At 64.6% G+C, this 15,140-nt stretch overlaps 1 protein-coding gene across 16 annotated transcripts in view; it reads right to left on the reverse strand.

Annotated features, from left to right (window-relative positions):
• Positions 1 to 1,047: 1,047 nt before the first annotated feature.
• Positions 1,048 to 15,140, reverse strand: part of MAP4 (microtubule associated protein 4) — a 111,670-nt gene continuing 97,577 nt past the window's right edge. For 4 of the 16 annotated variants that reach the window (XM_054729574.1, XM_054729585.1, XM_054729584.1 and 1 more), the window contains 9 exons: positions 13,799 to 13,982; positions 13,189 to 13,248; positions 12,799 to 13,091; positions 11,501 to 11,614; positions 9,989 to 10,081; positions 5,145 to 5,226; positions 3,892 to 4,004; positions 2,561 to 2,750; positions 1,048 to 2,442 (listed from right to left, as the gene is read on the reverse strand). In XM_054729574.1, coding sequence (XP_054585549.1) covers positions 2,435 to 2,442; positions 2,561 to 2,750; positions 3,892 to 4,004; positions 5,145 to 5,226; positions 9,989 to 10,081; positions 11,501 to 11,614; positions 12,799 to 13,091; positions 13,189 to 13,248; positions 13,799 to 13,982 — 1,137 coding nt within the window. In that variant the 3' untranslated portion in view covers positions 1,048 to 2,434. The remainder of the gene's footprint in view (positions 2,443 to 2,560; positions 2,751 to 3,891; positions 4,005 to 5,144; positions 5,227 to 9,988; positions 10,082 to 11,500; positions 11,615 to 12,798; positions 13,092 to 13,188; positions 13,249 to 13,798; positions 13,983 to 15,140) is intronic. The other 12 variants (XM_054729577.1, XM_054729589.1, XM_054729587.1 and 9 more) reach the window with 5 other exon arrangements.

Here is a 15,140-nt window from a genome sequence, read left to right on the forward strand (position 1 = left end):
CCGCGGGGCCAGCTCAGCCTCGGTCACAGCTGCTCCCTAGTCCCCACGCGGGTGGCCCGTCGCAGCTGTCCCTGTCCTTGCAGGTGGGGCCAGCAAGTCCTTCCTGTCTCCCTCCCCGAGGCAGTGGTCAGCCTGGCTGCCACCTCGGGGCCCAGGCAGACGGGAAGCTCCGCGGGCAGCCGTGGCTCTGGGACCTGCACCCTCGGGGCCCCCGCTTGCGCGGCAGCCTTGCCACAGCTGGGCCTGCCCTGGGTCGTGGCCACAGCTCAGAGGAGGAGCTCAGCCGTGAGACCACACTGCACGCCACCCTCGATGCAAGAGGACAAGCGGGCGTCGTGATGCTGGAGGGCAGACACCAGGACACAGGAGACAGGGCTCAGGTGGGACATCACGAGCTTTATTTGCTCTTGAAATGGTTACAACAGTCACGACACGTCACGGCCGGGCCACAGCCATCGGCAGCACAGGAACGTCCCGCCCCCGCCCCGCGGCTGCAGAGCAGTGCCCAGCGCAGGCCTCTGGTCCTTGCCCGTCTGACCTCCGCCCCTGGCTCCTGGGACCGGCGGGCTCTCCACCAGCGGGCTCACCTCCCCGACCCACAACTAACGGAGCGGGAGGAGCCAGTCTTGTCAACCTGGGCATCGATCGTCCTGGCGGATCGACACACGGACCCTCAGGCCCCATCACCCCTCCTGTGTCTCCTCCTGTCCCCCCCCCCCCCCCGCCTTCTCCCCAGCTTCTCGTGCCCCTTCCTCTTGCTGACAACACGTGCCCTGACCGCCCTGCACAGTCGAGCATCCTGGAGACAGTCTGGCTCTTGCATTTTCTCCCCAAGACCTGCGGCTTCTTGGTGTGCGCGTGGAAGTTGGGGACGTGGGGACAAAACCCCCCACGGAAGATGCTGCTGCAGAAGTGGGGAGACACCCCGCCCCCCCCCCTTTACATCAGAGCCCCCACCGTCCCAGCTCTGGGACGGCCAAGGGCAGGAGGCCGAGGCGCCAAGTCCGGAGAAGCCCCGAGACCCCAGGCCATGTCACTACAAACAGGCAGGTTTAATCCTTTATTAGAAACCATGCAAACTTTAATACAAAAAATACAAGTGCAGCCAGAGTCTTCGCGTCAGTGATTCCTGGGCTCTGCAGCCTCCCACGCAGCCCGCTGGGACCCCTGCAGGCTGGCCGCGCCTCGCCGCGCCTCTCGCTCCCTCGTCAGGCTCCAGGGACGTGGGGTGGCCTCGGTCTCATGCCTTTATTTTTCAATCTCTGGACCTGATTCCCCAAATACCCGCCCACGTCCGGACGCCTCGGCTCCCTGGGGGCTGAGGGTCGAGTGTCCCAGGCCTGCAGGGCCCCTCCCAGCACTGACCTACCTCCCACCAGATCCCAGGAATGAGACCGACATGCCAACCCCAGCCTCTTGGTTAGAGAAGCAAAGCAGCATCCATGCCAAACGCCAGAGCCACCCGTCCACACTCACCAGCCCCTCGCGGCTCCCTGCGCACCCCACACCCGCCACCTGCCCTGCCCACACCGCCTCGGGGCCCCGAGCTGCCAGGCCCCAGCCTGACCTGCTGGGGGTCTGAGATCTCCCCTCCCGGTTTCCTTTAAAAACACCTGCTGAGGACTTTCCTTTAGACATGACTTCAACCTGCACAACTACTCCACCAGTTCTTAAGTTATTTTAAAAAAGGGGTAAAACAAGGAAAAGAAGTATGGCAGCAGCTAGAGGCGGGGAGGCAGCGGGGACAGGCAGCCTGGCCCTCACTGGGGGGGGGGGGGGGGGCAGCACGAGGGGTCTGGCACCCGCTGCGGTGGCATCAGTGTGGGCAAAAGGAGAGGCAGTGGCTTAGCGAGCTCCAGGGGACACTCGGGGCTGGGTGTCCATCATGTGGACACCCCCTCTTCCCTCCAGGTGGACCCAGAAGGAGGGAGGGTATGTCCGTTTTTCTTGGGTTTGGTCCAAAAAACCCAAAGAGGAGGTTGGAATCTGGTTCCTTCCTCCGAGACCCCCCAAGATCCCATTTGAGCCTCCCCTACCCCCTTCTTCCCAGCTTCCCCCTGGAGCAGTGATACAAGGATGGCCAGGAGCTGGGCCTGGGGCAGGGGCTGGAGGAGGTGGGCACTGCTGCTGCCCTAGGCAAGCGGGGGGCGGGGGAGGGGGGAGGGCCCAAGAGGGCTGCCCTGCACCCAAGTAGTCAGGTCTAGTGGGCAGCCCGGGGGAGGGAGCCAAAGGCCCGGGTGCCCGAGTTGGGGCCACCAAGGAAGTGGGGGGGGCGAGAGACAATGTCGGCCCCGTGGTCGGTGCGGGCCTTGGCGTTTGCCCGGAACGTCAGCCTGTAGGTCTCAATCTGCAGGGACACGGGAGGCGGGACGGGAGAGGGAACGAGGGAGACAAGAGGGCAACAGGGGACGGAGACGAGACCAGAATGTCAGCGTTAGATGCCTGGAAAATAAAAGGTCGCTGCGTTAAGATCGAGGCCACACTCCGGCAGCACAGAGGCGTGTCCACTCAGCCGGTGGCAGGGCCCCCGGCTGCCCACAGGCCAAGCCCAGCCACTTACTTGTCTCCTGGATCTGGCAGTCCAAGGCCTGGGCCTCCCTTTGGTCACCACCCCCTGCCAGGGCGGTGTGGCCACTGAGGCCACTGGCTGAAGTGGGGGCGCCAGCTTCGGGCGCAGCCTCAGGGACAGCCAGCTGCTCCCCAGCGGGGGGGCCCGGGCTCGGAGGGGCCTCACTGCCGCCGCCCTCAGTCTACAATGAAACAGTGGACAGTGCAGGGTCAGTCCGAGAGGAGTGGGATGGAGTGACGGCGGGTTCACACACAGCCCCCCTCCGCTGGCCCTGACCCCTCTGACTAAGGAGACGCCAGGCCAGGTGCCCCCACCCCTCCACACCCCTGAGGGGCTCCTGGCGGGCGGCCAGCACAGGGGAGCTTGCTCCAAGCCTGCGCCCCGACAACGGCAGCCGTGACAGCAGGTCGGCAGCCGGGCCCGGCCGGTCAGTGTCAGGAACTGATCTCAACAGCAACAGAGAAAGGGACGTAATGTGACTGACGACCAGACCACAGGACGTGGGGTCAGAAAGGCCAGTGCGAACCGCGAGGCCTCGGGCAAGTGACTACGACCAGCTAGCGCCCCCGCTGGTGGGTCTAGATGCCGAGGAGGGCGGGACACAGGGTGGGCGGGGCCCAGCGCAGGCCTGTGTGTGTGTGTGTGTGTGTGTGTGTGTGTGTGTGTGTATGTGCGGGGAGGGGGTTGGTGAGCAGGTCACAGCAGCTGCTGGGTCCCTCTCCTCCACTCCTTTCCAGCGCAGAAGCTGGAGGCGACGCCCTCTACCCGCCGATGACATGGAGGGAAGGACAGACAACCTCTTGGCACAGGAGGGTCTTACAGGACAGTGGAGGGGGGGAGGGAGGGAGGGAGAAAGGGAGGACAGAGGAGGGGCAGGGAGGAGAGGCCCAGCCAGTCCAACAGGGACGCTCTACAGGGAGCGAGTGCTCACCACCCGTCCCTCCAGAGGCCGGGCCACCAGGCCTGCTGAGGGGCGGGAGCTGTGCGCTCCTGCTCCCGGCTGAGAGCAGCCTGGCGTGGACCCGTCTCCACAGCCCTCAGGCGGCGGGGACTGTGTGTGGCCTGTGCCCAGCCCACGTCCCTCTGCATGTGGCTGAAAAGAGCCCAAGGCAGGCCGGCCATGGCCTAGGACAAGGTCTGTCCCCGCTGGGGTCTCACTCCCTGCCTCGCCCAGGACTGATGGTGGACGATGGGAACAGCACTGTGTGGGGAAACATGACTCCTGAAGAGACTGAGGGGCGGCGACAGGCCCACCTGCTGGGACCCAGACTCCCCTGCACCCCCACTCCTCCCGCTTCGTCCCCCAAGGACCCACTCACTACCTTCACGGCCCCACCCGCAGGCAGGTGGCCCACGTTATCCAGGGACCCCACCTTGGCCTGGGCCTTCTCCTTGAAGTTCAACTTCTGACTCTCAATCTTGACATCTCCTCCACCTGGAACCAAGAGGGCACCGGTTACCAAGGTGGCGGAGAGATGCCCGCGGGCAGGGACGGGAGCCGGGCACGGAATCCCCGCGTGGCCAGGGCCTGCTCCCAGGGGCTGAGGGAGACAAGGAGGCTCTGTGAACGTGCTGTCAGGACAGGGCTGCTGGTCTGTCAGGGGGAACCGCTCCACAGAGCAGTCCGTCCCCCGCAGGATCGCAGCCACAGCTGCACAGCTGCCGGCCGGGCGGAGCGCAGGCGCAGCCCGAGGCGCCGCTAAGGGCCAGGTGGCACCTCCGACAGTGCAGGGTGCGCCGGCCCCAGGGACAGGCCCTGGCCCCACAGCTGCTGGCACTGAGCTGGGAAGCCACTTGTCCAAAGTCACCGCCAACCAGTGACTGACAGCCAGATGGGAAGGTGGGCGGCCCAGCGTCTCACCAGTCGCACTGTAGTGACAAGAGGGAGGCACAGGCCTGGGGCCTGGGAGCGGGGGGAGGGCCCCAGGGGGGGCGCAGGGTCAAGGGCCAGCCCCCCTCACGGCCTGGAAGCCTAGAAAGGTGGCTTTCCTTCGAGCCGCCTCCTCTCAGCTCACGTCACACACTGACCCCTGGTGCTCGACACGTGGCCGGGGCCTCCACACGGAGCCCGCCTCCCGCAGAGCTGACCTCCAGCCACAGTGGCCCTGGGAGGAGGTCACCAGAGGGGGTTCCAGAGGGAAGAGGGGAGGAGTTGGCTGGGGCTGAACCATCTCCATCGCTGTGAAGGGAAGCATTCTACCAGGGACGAGGGCACGGAGCTCCTGGCCTGAGGCTCGCCCCCGCCAGCCGGTGTGCCCGCCGCTGCAGCGGACCTCAGAGCCGGGGCTGGCGCTGCACCGCTGGGACAATTTCCTCCTGAACGGACCGTGTCCGGGCCCCACCCCGGAGCCCGGGAACGCCCTCCCCAGGTCCTGGTCGGCAGCACCGGCACACAGCGCGCCAAGATGAGGCCCCTGCAGACGCGGCCTCGACTCCTGCTCCTCCCGCTCCCTGAGGGACAGGACTGCACTGTCCTCCGCTGAGTCCCGGGGCAGGCGGGCCAGGACCACTGTGCAATGGCAGACAGAGGGTGAGAGCCCGCTGGCCGGGCACCAGGGAAGGGAGGGACGCTCACCGGGCTTGTGCTTGATGTTGGCCTTGGACCCACACTTGGAGGAGACCTTGGAGATGTCCACCTTCTTGCTCTGAATCTGAACCTGAGAAGAAAATGACAAAAACCAACACTGCCTCAGAGGGAGAACGTGCTGGCAAGGCCAAGGCCACACTCCCTTTACAGCCCTGGCATCCAAGTTCAATGTTTTCTCCCCTCTGTGAGCTCCTATCTGTCTGTTCAAGGTCAGGGTCACCTCCCAATAGTGCTTGAAAGAGCCCTGATCCACCCTGGCCCGGCGTGTAGCCAGACCAAACCCGTTTCCACGGCATCCCCTCCAGGCAACCCGACAGCCTTCCTCCCTTTTCTGATCCAACTCTCCCGACACCCCTCCTGCTCCACCTCCAACCCGCCCGCCCACTCCTCGCCCAGAGGTCAACGACAGCAACGTTCCGGCCTGTTTCCTGCCAGTTTTTTCCAGTGCATCTCCCCTATGTATCAATCCTCTATCTATCTATCATCTATCTATCTATCTATCAATCATCTACCATCGATACACGCATCAGGTAAGACGGCCAACAGGCTCTCGTCGAACCCGCCCTGCAGGAGCCGTGCAGAAACACCGTGGCTCCGGGCTGCAGGCAGGTCTAATCAGGAGAGAGCCTCTGTGGACAGAGCCCCACACGGGACCCAGGGGCCTGCGAGTGGCAGCTGCTCCGAGCTTCTGCCACGGGAAGAGCCTGGCTCTCCACACCGCCCCCTCCGCTCAGGGGCCCTCAGAGCTGCCAGCCTCTGCCTCCGCCTCCTGGTGGCTGTCACCGCAGTGCCAGTACCGGCTGCCCAGGCCTTGTCCTCCTTGTCAGAAACCGGGTCTCCACCGTGTGCCCAGGGGACAGAGTTCCCGCCCACAGCCCCGGGCCTGGCATGGAGTAACTCCCCACCATCAGCAGCCTGTCTGAGCCCCTCAGGCTTGCATTTTGTAAACCCTTTCACGTGCTTTCCTTTCAGCGGAGGAGAAGGCCTTCTGAAGCTTCGAGACACCTCGAGCAACTGTCTGTCCGTCCAGCCTGCCCAGTGCCGCATGCGCACAGACACGAACTTGGAAGCATCGAAGAATCCTCGCCGTGGCCACCTGACATTGCTGGGAGGCCGCCTGCCGAGCCACCGTCCCTCTCCCTAATGGAGCCCTCTCTGCTGTCCCCGGCCCAGCAGGCCCCGCACGCGCTCAGAGGCCACCTTCTCCCACCCTTCCGGGCTCGAGCTCAACTCCGCCTCTTCTTCACATCGCCTCCCCGGGCATCAGCAACCACTGGACAGCGACTGCTTCAGGAATTCAGCAACTGTTCCCAGAGCACCTCCCACCGTCAGAACCACAGCCACTTGGTCTCATCCTCGCAACAAGGCTGCCCTGCTCCCTGGGCAGGACCCACGGGAAGTGGCGGCTGGAAAGGAGCTGATCGCGCACGTCCCTGCGCCACCTGCGAGGCAGGCGTTCCCCGAAGTGTGGAGCCCACACGTTCCGTGACGGGGTCTGCCCTCGAACCCTCCACTCCCTGACCTCGTGCCTCGTTCTCAGAGGGCAGTGGGTGAGGGGTCTCACGTGAAGATACACCCCAGCCGGCAGCTACAGGAGCCGTGCACCGGTGCGCTCAGGGCCGTGTGGGCATCGATAGCTGACAACATCCCGAGAAAGGACCAGAAAAACGACGCAACCTGCTTCCTGAACCCACACGACCGGGGAGAGAGAGGGTCACAGCAGGCAGCAGAGAGCCCTGGCTGGTGGCTCAGTGGTTGTGGGTTTGACTCCCGGTCAAGGGCACAGACCTGGGTTGCAGGTTCAATCCCCAGCCCCAGTCAGGGCATGTGTGGGAGGCCACCAATCAATGTATCTCTCTCTCTCTTCCCTCTCTCCCTCCTTCCCACCTACTCTCTCTAAAGCTCAATGAAATATCCTCGGATGAGGATCAACAACAACAGAGCGGTAAGAAAAGGTAAGCCTGAATCAATCTAAAGACAAGGAAGGAGAAAGGAACGTGTTAAATGAGGCGACAGTCAGCAGAATCCAGATTCCAGGACCACCCCGCGCTGGCCGCCGAGCGGCAGGGCCACGGGAAACAAGGCCGGAGTGCTGCACAGCAGGAGGCCTCAGAGCGAGAGGGCACATCCAGCATCATCACAGCTCAGGACCTGACTGCATCCCGATTCAACATGCAAACCCGTCACGGGCTGTACACACGTGCGCACTGCAGACCGCTCACCGTTTAGACTGCGACCGGACTGTCTGCACAGGACGGTTACCTAGGACTGGCTCCAGAACAAGTGGGGCGGGCACGTGCAGACTGGCCACAAACAAAGGAGCTGGCCAAGGCACAGCCCGCCACGTCACTGTCTGTCACTTGTGTGCGTTTGGAAACCCCTAAACGAGGCGGTTTGAGGCTTCACTGCCTCCGAGACGTGGCCCCGCCTCGCGGAGTGGAGGACCCGAAACCCCTTTCCTCCCGGCTCCTCCCCTCCCCGCACGCGCAGCTTCAGGCGCCAGGTGCTGCTTCCACGGCCCAGGCCCAAGGCTGGCCCCAGTGGAGCCCCACAGCCGTGCCCTCACTCGGCCAAGCCCCAGCCACGGACCTGGGGGACGCCCGGGGCCGTGCGGTGTCAGTGCTGCTGCTAAAGTGACCCTGCAGCAGGTCTGGGCAGACACCGTCCTCGGGAGGGTGGGGGTTAAAGCTGCTGCCAAGTTGGAAGGTGGGATCACCCACAAAAGTAGCTGCTAAGTTCCCTCCCCGTCCCCCTGACTCTGCCCCTGGGGGGTGTCTGTGGGGGAGGTGGGGGAGTGTGACCCTGCTCCCAGCCCCGCCCCAGGGGGAACTCCGGCACCTCCACGGGGAGGGGCACACGGGCCGGCCCTTCCTGAGCGGCAAGCTGCTCTGCTGGCTTCACCGAGGGGCTGAGGGAGGGGCTCATGGCTTCCCTGGAAACAGCTCTCGGGCAGAATCCGAATGCCCTGCTGTTCACAGGAGTCTCCCCAAATGGAGGTGCTTTAAACAAGGACACCCCCCAAGGAAGGCCTGCTGATGCCGTGTCGGAGCGTGAAGACCACAGCAGGCGACAGATGACGGTTATGTTCAGAGCTCTCACATACACCGCACAACACACAGTGCATGTGTCACACACACACAGGCACCCCAGTTCCCTCTGAGACCCTGCTCGCCCTGTTTCCATCAGGCCCAAGGCTGAGAGGAAAAGGGAGGGCCAGGCCTTTGAGTGTCGCCCACAGCCCTGGCTGGTGTGGCTCAGTGGATAGAGCATTGGCCTGCGGACTGAAGGGTCCCAGGTTCGATTCCGTCAAGGGCACATGCCCGGGTTGCAGGTTCGAGCCCCAGTGGGGGGGCGTGCAGGAGGCAGCTGATCGATGATTCTCTCTCATCACTGATGTTTCTACCTTTCCCTTCCTCTCGGAGATCAGTAACATATACTAGTATTTAAAAAGGAAAAAAAAAGCAAGTGTCGCCCACCTCAGCCGACCCCACACCAGGCTGGCTAAGGTCTGGCAACTGCCCCACCTGAAGGCAGAGCCACAGCTCCTGCCCACACGGGAAGGACACGGGGGAGGCTACGTGGAAGGAGGCGAACAAGGGGGGCTGTGGGGCAGGAAGGGGCGCAGCCCGGCTGCATTCCTCCCGCCAGACCTGCCGTGAGGGCGCCTGCAGGTCACGGGCAGGATGGCAGGACCACAGGGCAGGGGCACGGAGCCTGGACAGCACAGGGTGAGCAGGCAGGGCGGCTCTCTCCGGGGCGGGACAGAAGCTGGTGGAGGAGCAGGAAGGACGGGCTGCCCAGGAAGTCTCCAGCCCGCCCGGCCCCGCGCAGAGTCCCGCTGCCTGCGCTGCCACGGGGACACGTGGCAAACGCGCAGGGTGCTCCTCCCACACGGACCACGGACACTTCTCCCGCCTCCCGCCTCCCAGCACAGGTCTCGGCGGCACGGAGGAGCAGCGTGACAGAAAGGATGTCTGATGGGACAGGGAAAGGGACAGAAAGAGGAGGAAAAGGGACTAAAAGAGGAAAGAACTAGGAAAGGAATGAATGGGGGAAGGAGCAGGAATGAGAGGCGGTCAGGAGAGGCGAGGAGAAGAGCAGGAGGGCCAGCGCCGGAGAGGGCAGAGGGGAGGCCGGAGGGGGCAGAGGGGAGGCCGGAGAGGGCAGAGGGGAGGCCAGAGGGGCAGAGGGGAGGCCAGAGGGGCAGAGGGGAGGCTGGAGAGGGCAGAGGGGAGGCCGGAGGGGGCAGAGGGGAGGCCGGAGAGGGCAGAGGGGAGGCCGGAGGGGGCAGAGGGGAGGCCGGAGAGGGCAGAGGGGAGGCCGGAGGGGGCAGAGGGGAGGCCGGAGGGGGCAGAGGGGAGGCTGAAGGGGGCAGAGGGGAGCCCGGAGGGGGCAGAGGGGCGGAGGGGGCAGAGGGGAGGCCGGAGGGGGCAGAGGGGAGGCTGAAGGGGGCAGAGGGGAGCCCGGAGGGGGCAGAGGGGCGGAGGGGGCAGAGGGGAGGCTGGAGAGGGCAGAGGGGAGGCCGGAGAGGGCAGAGGGGAGCCCGGAGGGGGCAGAGGGGCGGAGGGGGCAGAGGGGAGGCCGGAGAGGGCAGAGGGGAGGCTGGAGGGGGCAGAGGGGAGGCCGGAGGAGCCGTGCACGGACTCCCTGCCCTACAAGGACCAGGATGGCCCGGGAGGACCTGCATCGCCCCAGGCTCCCGGCAGGGCAGGCCCCCAGGAGCGGCCCCTGCCTGGCCAGGCCTCTGACGCAGCTGCAGAGCAGCCAGGCGCCCACCCAGGGCTGACGAGATGCTGAGGGAGGGGCGCCCCGTGGCACAGGCTGGTACTTACGTTGCCGCCTCCAGGGACATGTTTAATATTGTCCTTGGAGCCGCACTTGGACTGAACATGGCTGTAGCTCAGTTTTTTGGAGACTATCTGGACCTGGAGTGTCAGAGAACAGAGAAAACAACACAGAGGGGAGGGCTGGTTACTGACACGGGGCGGCAGGGAGGCCACACGGATCACATGACCAACAGAGAGTGGGGTTAGAACTCCGCCCCCACCTCCAGCAGAACAGCTGTGGGAAGCAGAGGAAGGACCTGAAGGAGAGGAAAGGGTGAGAAGGACAGTCCGCGCGAGGACAGAGCAGGTGTTTGCGGAATGCTACCTGGCGCTACCACTGCTCGGCGGGCTGGGCGGCGGTTCCCTCCCCGAGATCTGGGCCGGCCCCTCCCCAGGGAGGTGCTTGCCTTCAGCCTGGGGCTGGGGCTGCAGCGGAGCCTATGGGAGGCCCGGCCGCTGGGAGCAGCACTGGGCAGTGGGCTCCCTGGCACAGTCCTGGACACCAGGGGGCACGGCTCGCAGCCCAGCAGCTTCCCACGAAAGCCCGGGACATGGAGGGTGAGGTGGGGACCAGGGGCAAGGCCTCCAGGCGCCCAGCCCTGTGGCCACACTCGGCCCCTGGAAGGCAGCACACCAAGGCCCGGCTTCCCCCCGGCCTCCTCAAGGAGCAGCAGCTGCCAGCTTCCTAGCTTCCTGGCTTCCTTCCTCCCTCCTTCCCTTCCCTTCCGAGCCCTTTGCAAGTGACACAGCTCCCCACAGAACAGAGAGATCCATGCTGACAGACTCCACCCCACACACCTCGCCATTTCTGGCTTCTTTGCAAACACTTCCCAATAAAAACTCTGGTCTGCACCAGGGCCCCCAGGATCACCCAGGAGCCACGGTGCACCTTCCTCTCCGCCCGACGTACGGAGTCCTCGGGCTGAGACCCTCCTGGCTCTCAGAGGCTGACCTTTGGCCTGGGGCCCGGCGGGGCGAAGGCCAAGAACCCGCAGGGCCAGCCGGCCTCTGCCCTCCAGCTGGTGCACGACCTGCTGGGTGGGCTTCCCCTGCACTGAGCACCCTAACTTTCTGCTAAGACATGACTTGGGGGGTCAGGACAAACCAAGCCACCCCATCCCCAGCAGTGTTGTGAGAGGGGCCTTCTAGTTCAGCTTAAGCACAGGGTCTCCGGGATTCCAGGTGCCAGAAGACAGCAGTGCCATGCCCTCCTGAGGAAGAACGGGTGCTCTGACTGTGAGTGTGAGTGTGAGTGTGAGTGTGAGTGTGAGTGCGCGGGTAACAGCTGATGTCAGATCAAGGTCAGTGTGAAGGAAGTGATTGAAAGCTGTAGATCCAACTGAACATTTAGTCCCCAAAGCACTAATGAGTCCGGACGGTTAACTCTCAGGGGTGGTAAGGAATGTTTCTGATGGGAAACACGGAGGCGGCACAGGGAGAGCACGGAGCTGGGAGGACAGGAGAGCGCAGGAGGGCGGCTGTGCGTTGACCTGCAAGAGGCAGGTCCCGGACACTCACTTTCCCCGCAGGTGCCCTCTGTGCGCTCACGCCTGGGCCAGCGGGCTTAGTGGCCGCGTGAGGGTCAGGTTTTCGAGCTGCCGCTGCTGCCTCTGTTCTTTCCTCTACTCTGGCCTAGACGGAGATGAAGGAAGGGCACATGTCAAAACAAGGACAAGAGCCAGATGCCAAGAAAGGAAGAAGGCTGGGGACTCGAATCCGGGCCAGGCAGAAGCAGGTCACCCTCGCTCCTGGGAAAAAACACCCATTTCCCAGGTGAGACCTTCCAGAGGGAGGAGCTGCAGACCAAAGCGGGAGCCGCGAGGAGAGCAGCCGGCATCACGGAGACCCGGCAGGCGGGGGCTCGATGAGCCGCTCTGCTCTGAGCGTGGCCGTGGCTACCGTTTTCCAACCACAATGTCCTCCCACCCCAACTTCCATCTGTCCCAAGCGTCCGTGGTCACAGCGAGCCACTCCTGGAGACGTGAGTGTCACGCCCTGCAGGTGTGTGGGACAGAAAAACGGAACCGCCAGAGCGAGCCCCTCAGCGCCCCCCACGGCAGCGCAGAAGAGCCTAAGGCGCGTGCAGGACGGGGGCTGGCCAGGCAGCTCAGCCTGAGGCCCGGTGGGGCCGCCGGAGCCGGCCCCGGAGGCCCTCACCCAGGGCCAATCCTCTTTGCGGGAGGGTCTTCCCACTGCAGCAGGATCCTGCCTCATCTTGGACCTCTTCCCTTTTTTAACAGCGCGGACTGAAGCCAGGCAAGTGTCCTGCCCGGGTGGGTGGTGGCGGAGAGGGGCTGGGGTGACGCAGATGACAAGGCTGCACTCAGGGACTGGGTAGTGGACTCCTGCCACCACCTCCTTCACACACCAAGCCGCCCTGGTTGCTAACAGTAACAAGTAACTCCAGGACGGACGCAGACAGAAAGGCCCGCGGGCCTTCTCCATCACGACACCCCTCGGCACTTCCTTCGTGTGGGGCGGCCACGGCCACCAGGACACCCTCATCCTCCACAGACGCTCCTGCCGCTCCCCGCGCAGTGAGACCCGGACCGACCCGCCGCGTCCCCGCCTGTCCCTGCAGTCCCAGCGTCTCCTCTGTCCATGTTGTAAAGGACCTTTGGTCTCCAAGCGAACTGTGAGCCTGAACCCACACACAGAGCAGGAGCCCGAAGCCAATGGGAAGCGAAGGCGCAGCCCTCAGCCCCCCCCTCCCCGCTCCGCGCCTGCCTCCCCTCCCCGGTCCCGGGGCTGCGGTGAGGACGTGGCGGGGAAGCAGCCAGGCCCGCGTGTGGGGGCCCCACGGTCCCCGGACCCACCCGGCCTCCTCCGGGCTGGTGCTTGATGTTTTCCGTGGAGCCGACCTTGGCGCGGACGTTCTTCAGATCAGGGATGGACGTGCTGGTCGCCGGGCGGCTCAGCCTGGGGGCCGAGGAGCTGGGCCTGGCTGACGTGGGCTTCTTGTCCACGGCAAGAGTCCCAGAGGGCCGGGGAGACACGGGGGTGGGCTTGACACGACCGGGAGCTGCGCCTGCTGGGGAGGCCGCCCCCGGGCCAGTGGCCGTCCTCCTCGCGGCACTGGTGGAGCTGCTCTTTGCGCGGCTCAGGTCAGCTGGGAGGTAGGAGTGAGAGACAGGGGTTCAGGGGAGAGAGCCTGCGGGAGCCGGGAAGCCACGGCAGACGTGGGGGTTGAAGTTGGGGGGCGTTACCTGGCGCGGACTTCGTAACCGTCTTCTTGAAGTCCGCGGGCTTCCCCTCAGTCTTGGTGCCTGCACAGACATGCACTGCTCAGTACAGCCTTTAACGAACGGACCTGAATGGCACGTCCGGGACTGGGATTCACTCATTCATCCACTCAACAGTCGCTGAATGTCCGCCGGGCCAGGGGCTCAGTGGCCTCTGGGACAGCCGAGTGTTAGGACCACGTGAAGCCACGCCCGCTGCAGGGCACAAGGGCGGCATCGTGCCTCCTCTTTCCCGGTCTTGACACCGCCTTCCCCACGCCTTAGACACAGGCGACCAGCATGCGCCTGTGGAGCTGAAGGGCCTAATTCTTGTCAGGTAGCCGGGGACCACCCTGTGCTGGTGCCATGGAGACGCTGGGAAAGGAATCAGAGTCTCCCTACAACTCAGGACAGTCCTCTTCACTCACGGCTTTCCTGAACACACGTGCCTGCCACCCTCCCAGGGAGACCGAGGCTGCCACCTGCCCACACACCGTCGAGGACCGACACAGACCTGCACAGCCCCGTGGCGCGGCCGCGGCAAGTCCCCACTCTCCTCCCCACCGTCCCACAGGGAAGGGGTGACCATACTCACCAGCAGGCCTCCTGGGCAGGGGCATGGGGGCGCTCCTGCTGCTCGGCCCAGCTGAGGCCACAGAGGCGGCTGTGGGGGCCTTTGGAGCGGCCTGGGTGCTCCTGGAGCCGGGCCTGGAGGCCGAGGCCGAGGCGGGCTTGGACGGCGTGGCCTTCTTCTCGGGAGCCTTTGCCTCTGCAGCAGGCTGAGAGCAGGAAAGTGGGAGTAAGAGCTGTACGGCAGCAGCAGCCCAGCAAGTCCTGGCGAAGGGCCCTCCCCAGACGCACAGCCAGAGCGCGGGGCCCGGGGCCTGGAGCTACTGACAGGCAGCACACGCGGGGCAGGGTCCGTGCTCCAGGGGGCGGAGACACTGGCCCGTAGGGTGCTGTGGGACGGGGTCAGGAACAGTGAGCGCACGACCTCAAGCCAACCTGCCTGCTGAGAATGAAGGGCCCTGAAAAGTACCCCTCCCCACACCTGTGTCTCAGGCTCTACTGCGTGAAGCACTGATGTATTTAGTGGATTAAATACTTGGCCAACAATGAACAGATACATAAACAACAAAAATTTTACACGCTGTCTAGTCAAAAAGGAGGACCCGTGTAACACTTCCCACAGTGAAGGTAAGAAAGACGTCCAGTCCAATCCGCCTTCTTCTGGCTCAGCTGTACCTGGTGGTGCTGGGCAGGCCAGGGCTGCAGCGGGGAGAACACGGGCCCAGCCTGCCCCCAGCTCAGTGTTCCTGGGCAATCACCGAGCCGCTCTGGGCTCAGCTCCTGTCTGCACACAGGTTGGGACAGGGGGTCCCAGGGCAGCTCAGAGAACAGGTGACGGCGGGACAGAGGGTGGGGGTCGGGGCCCGAGGTGACCACGGGGGAGTGAGCAGCACAGGGGCACAGCCCGACGGAGCAGAGCGGGTCTCAGGCACACAGGCACCTGTCACTGTTCCGTGGAGCCTGGGCCGCTGTCACTAGCCAGGAGGCGAAGGAGCCAGCGCAGCCTGGTTTCCACAGGAACAGGGCGCGCGCCCCATGCACCCTGCTCCTCAGGAGAGGAAGCCCAGCCCAGACCCCGTGGGCCCGGGCCTTGAGCTCCCAGAGAAACTCCCGCTCCCCTCTCGTTCTCAGACGCTGTTTTCCAAAAGTCAAGAACGGCAGGCAGCTGGGTAAGTGCGGACCAGAAAGCGTCCCTGCTGACACCTGACCCTTCCCCGTCTGAGAGAGGACGGCTGGTTTCCCGGCCAGGATTTCAACCTGGGCTCCACTTCTTCGGCTCCTCCCGTTTTCTTTACACAGTGAGTCAGACACGCAGACACTGTGCCCCGGAGCCTGTTTCCATGGGACTTTAAAGACATCAAGCTCAT

Source organism: Eptesicus fuscus, chromosome 18 (genome assembly GCF_027574615.1).
Source record: "Eptesicus fuscus isolate TK198812 chromosome 18, DD_ASM_mEF_20220401, whole genome shotgun sequence".
Lineage (NCBI taxonomy): Eukaryota > Metazoa > Chordata > Mammalia > Chiroptera > Vespertilionidae > Eptesicus > Eptesicus fuscus.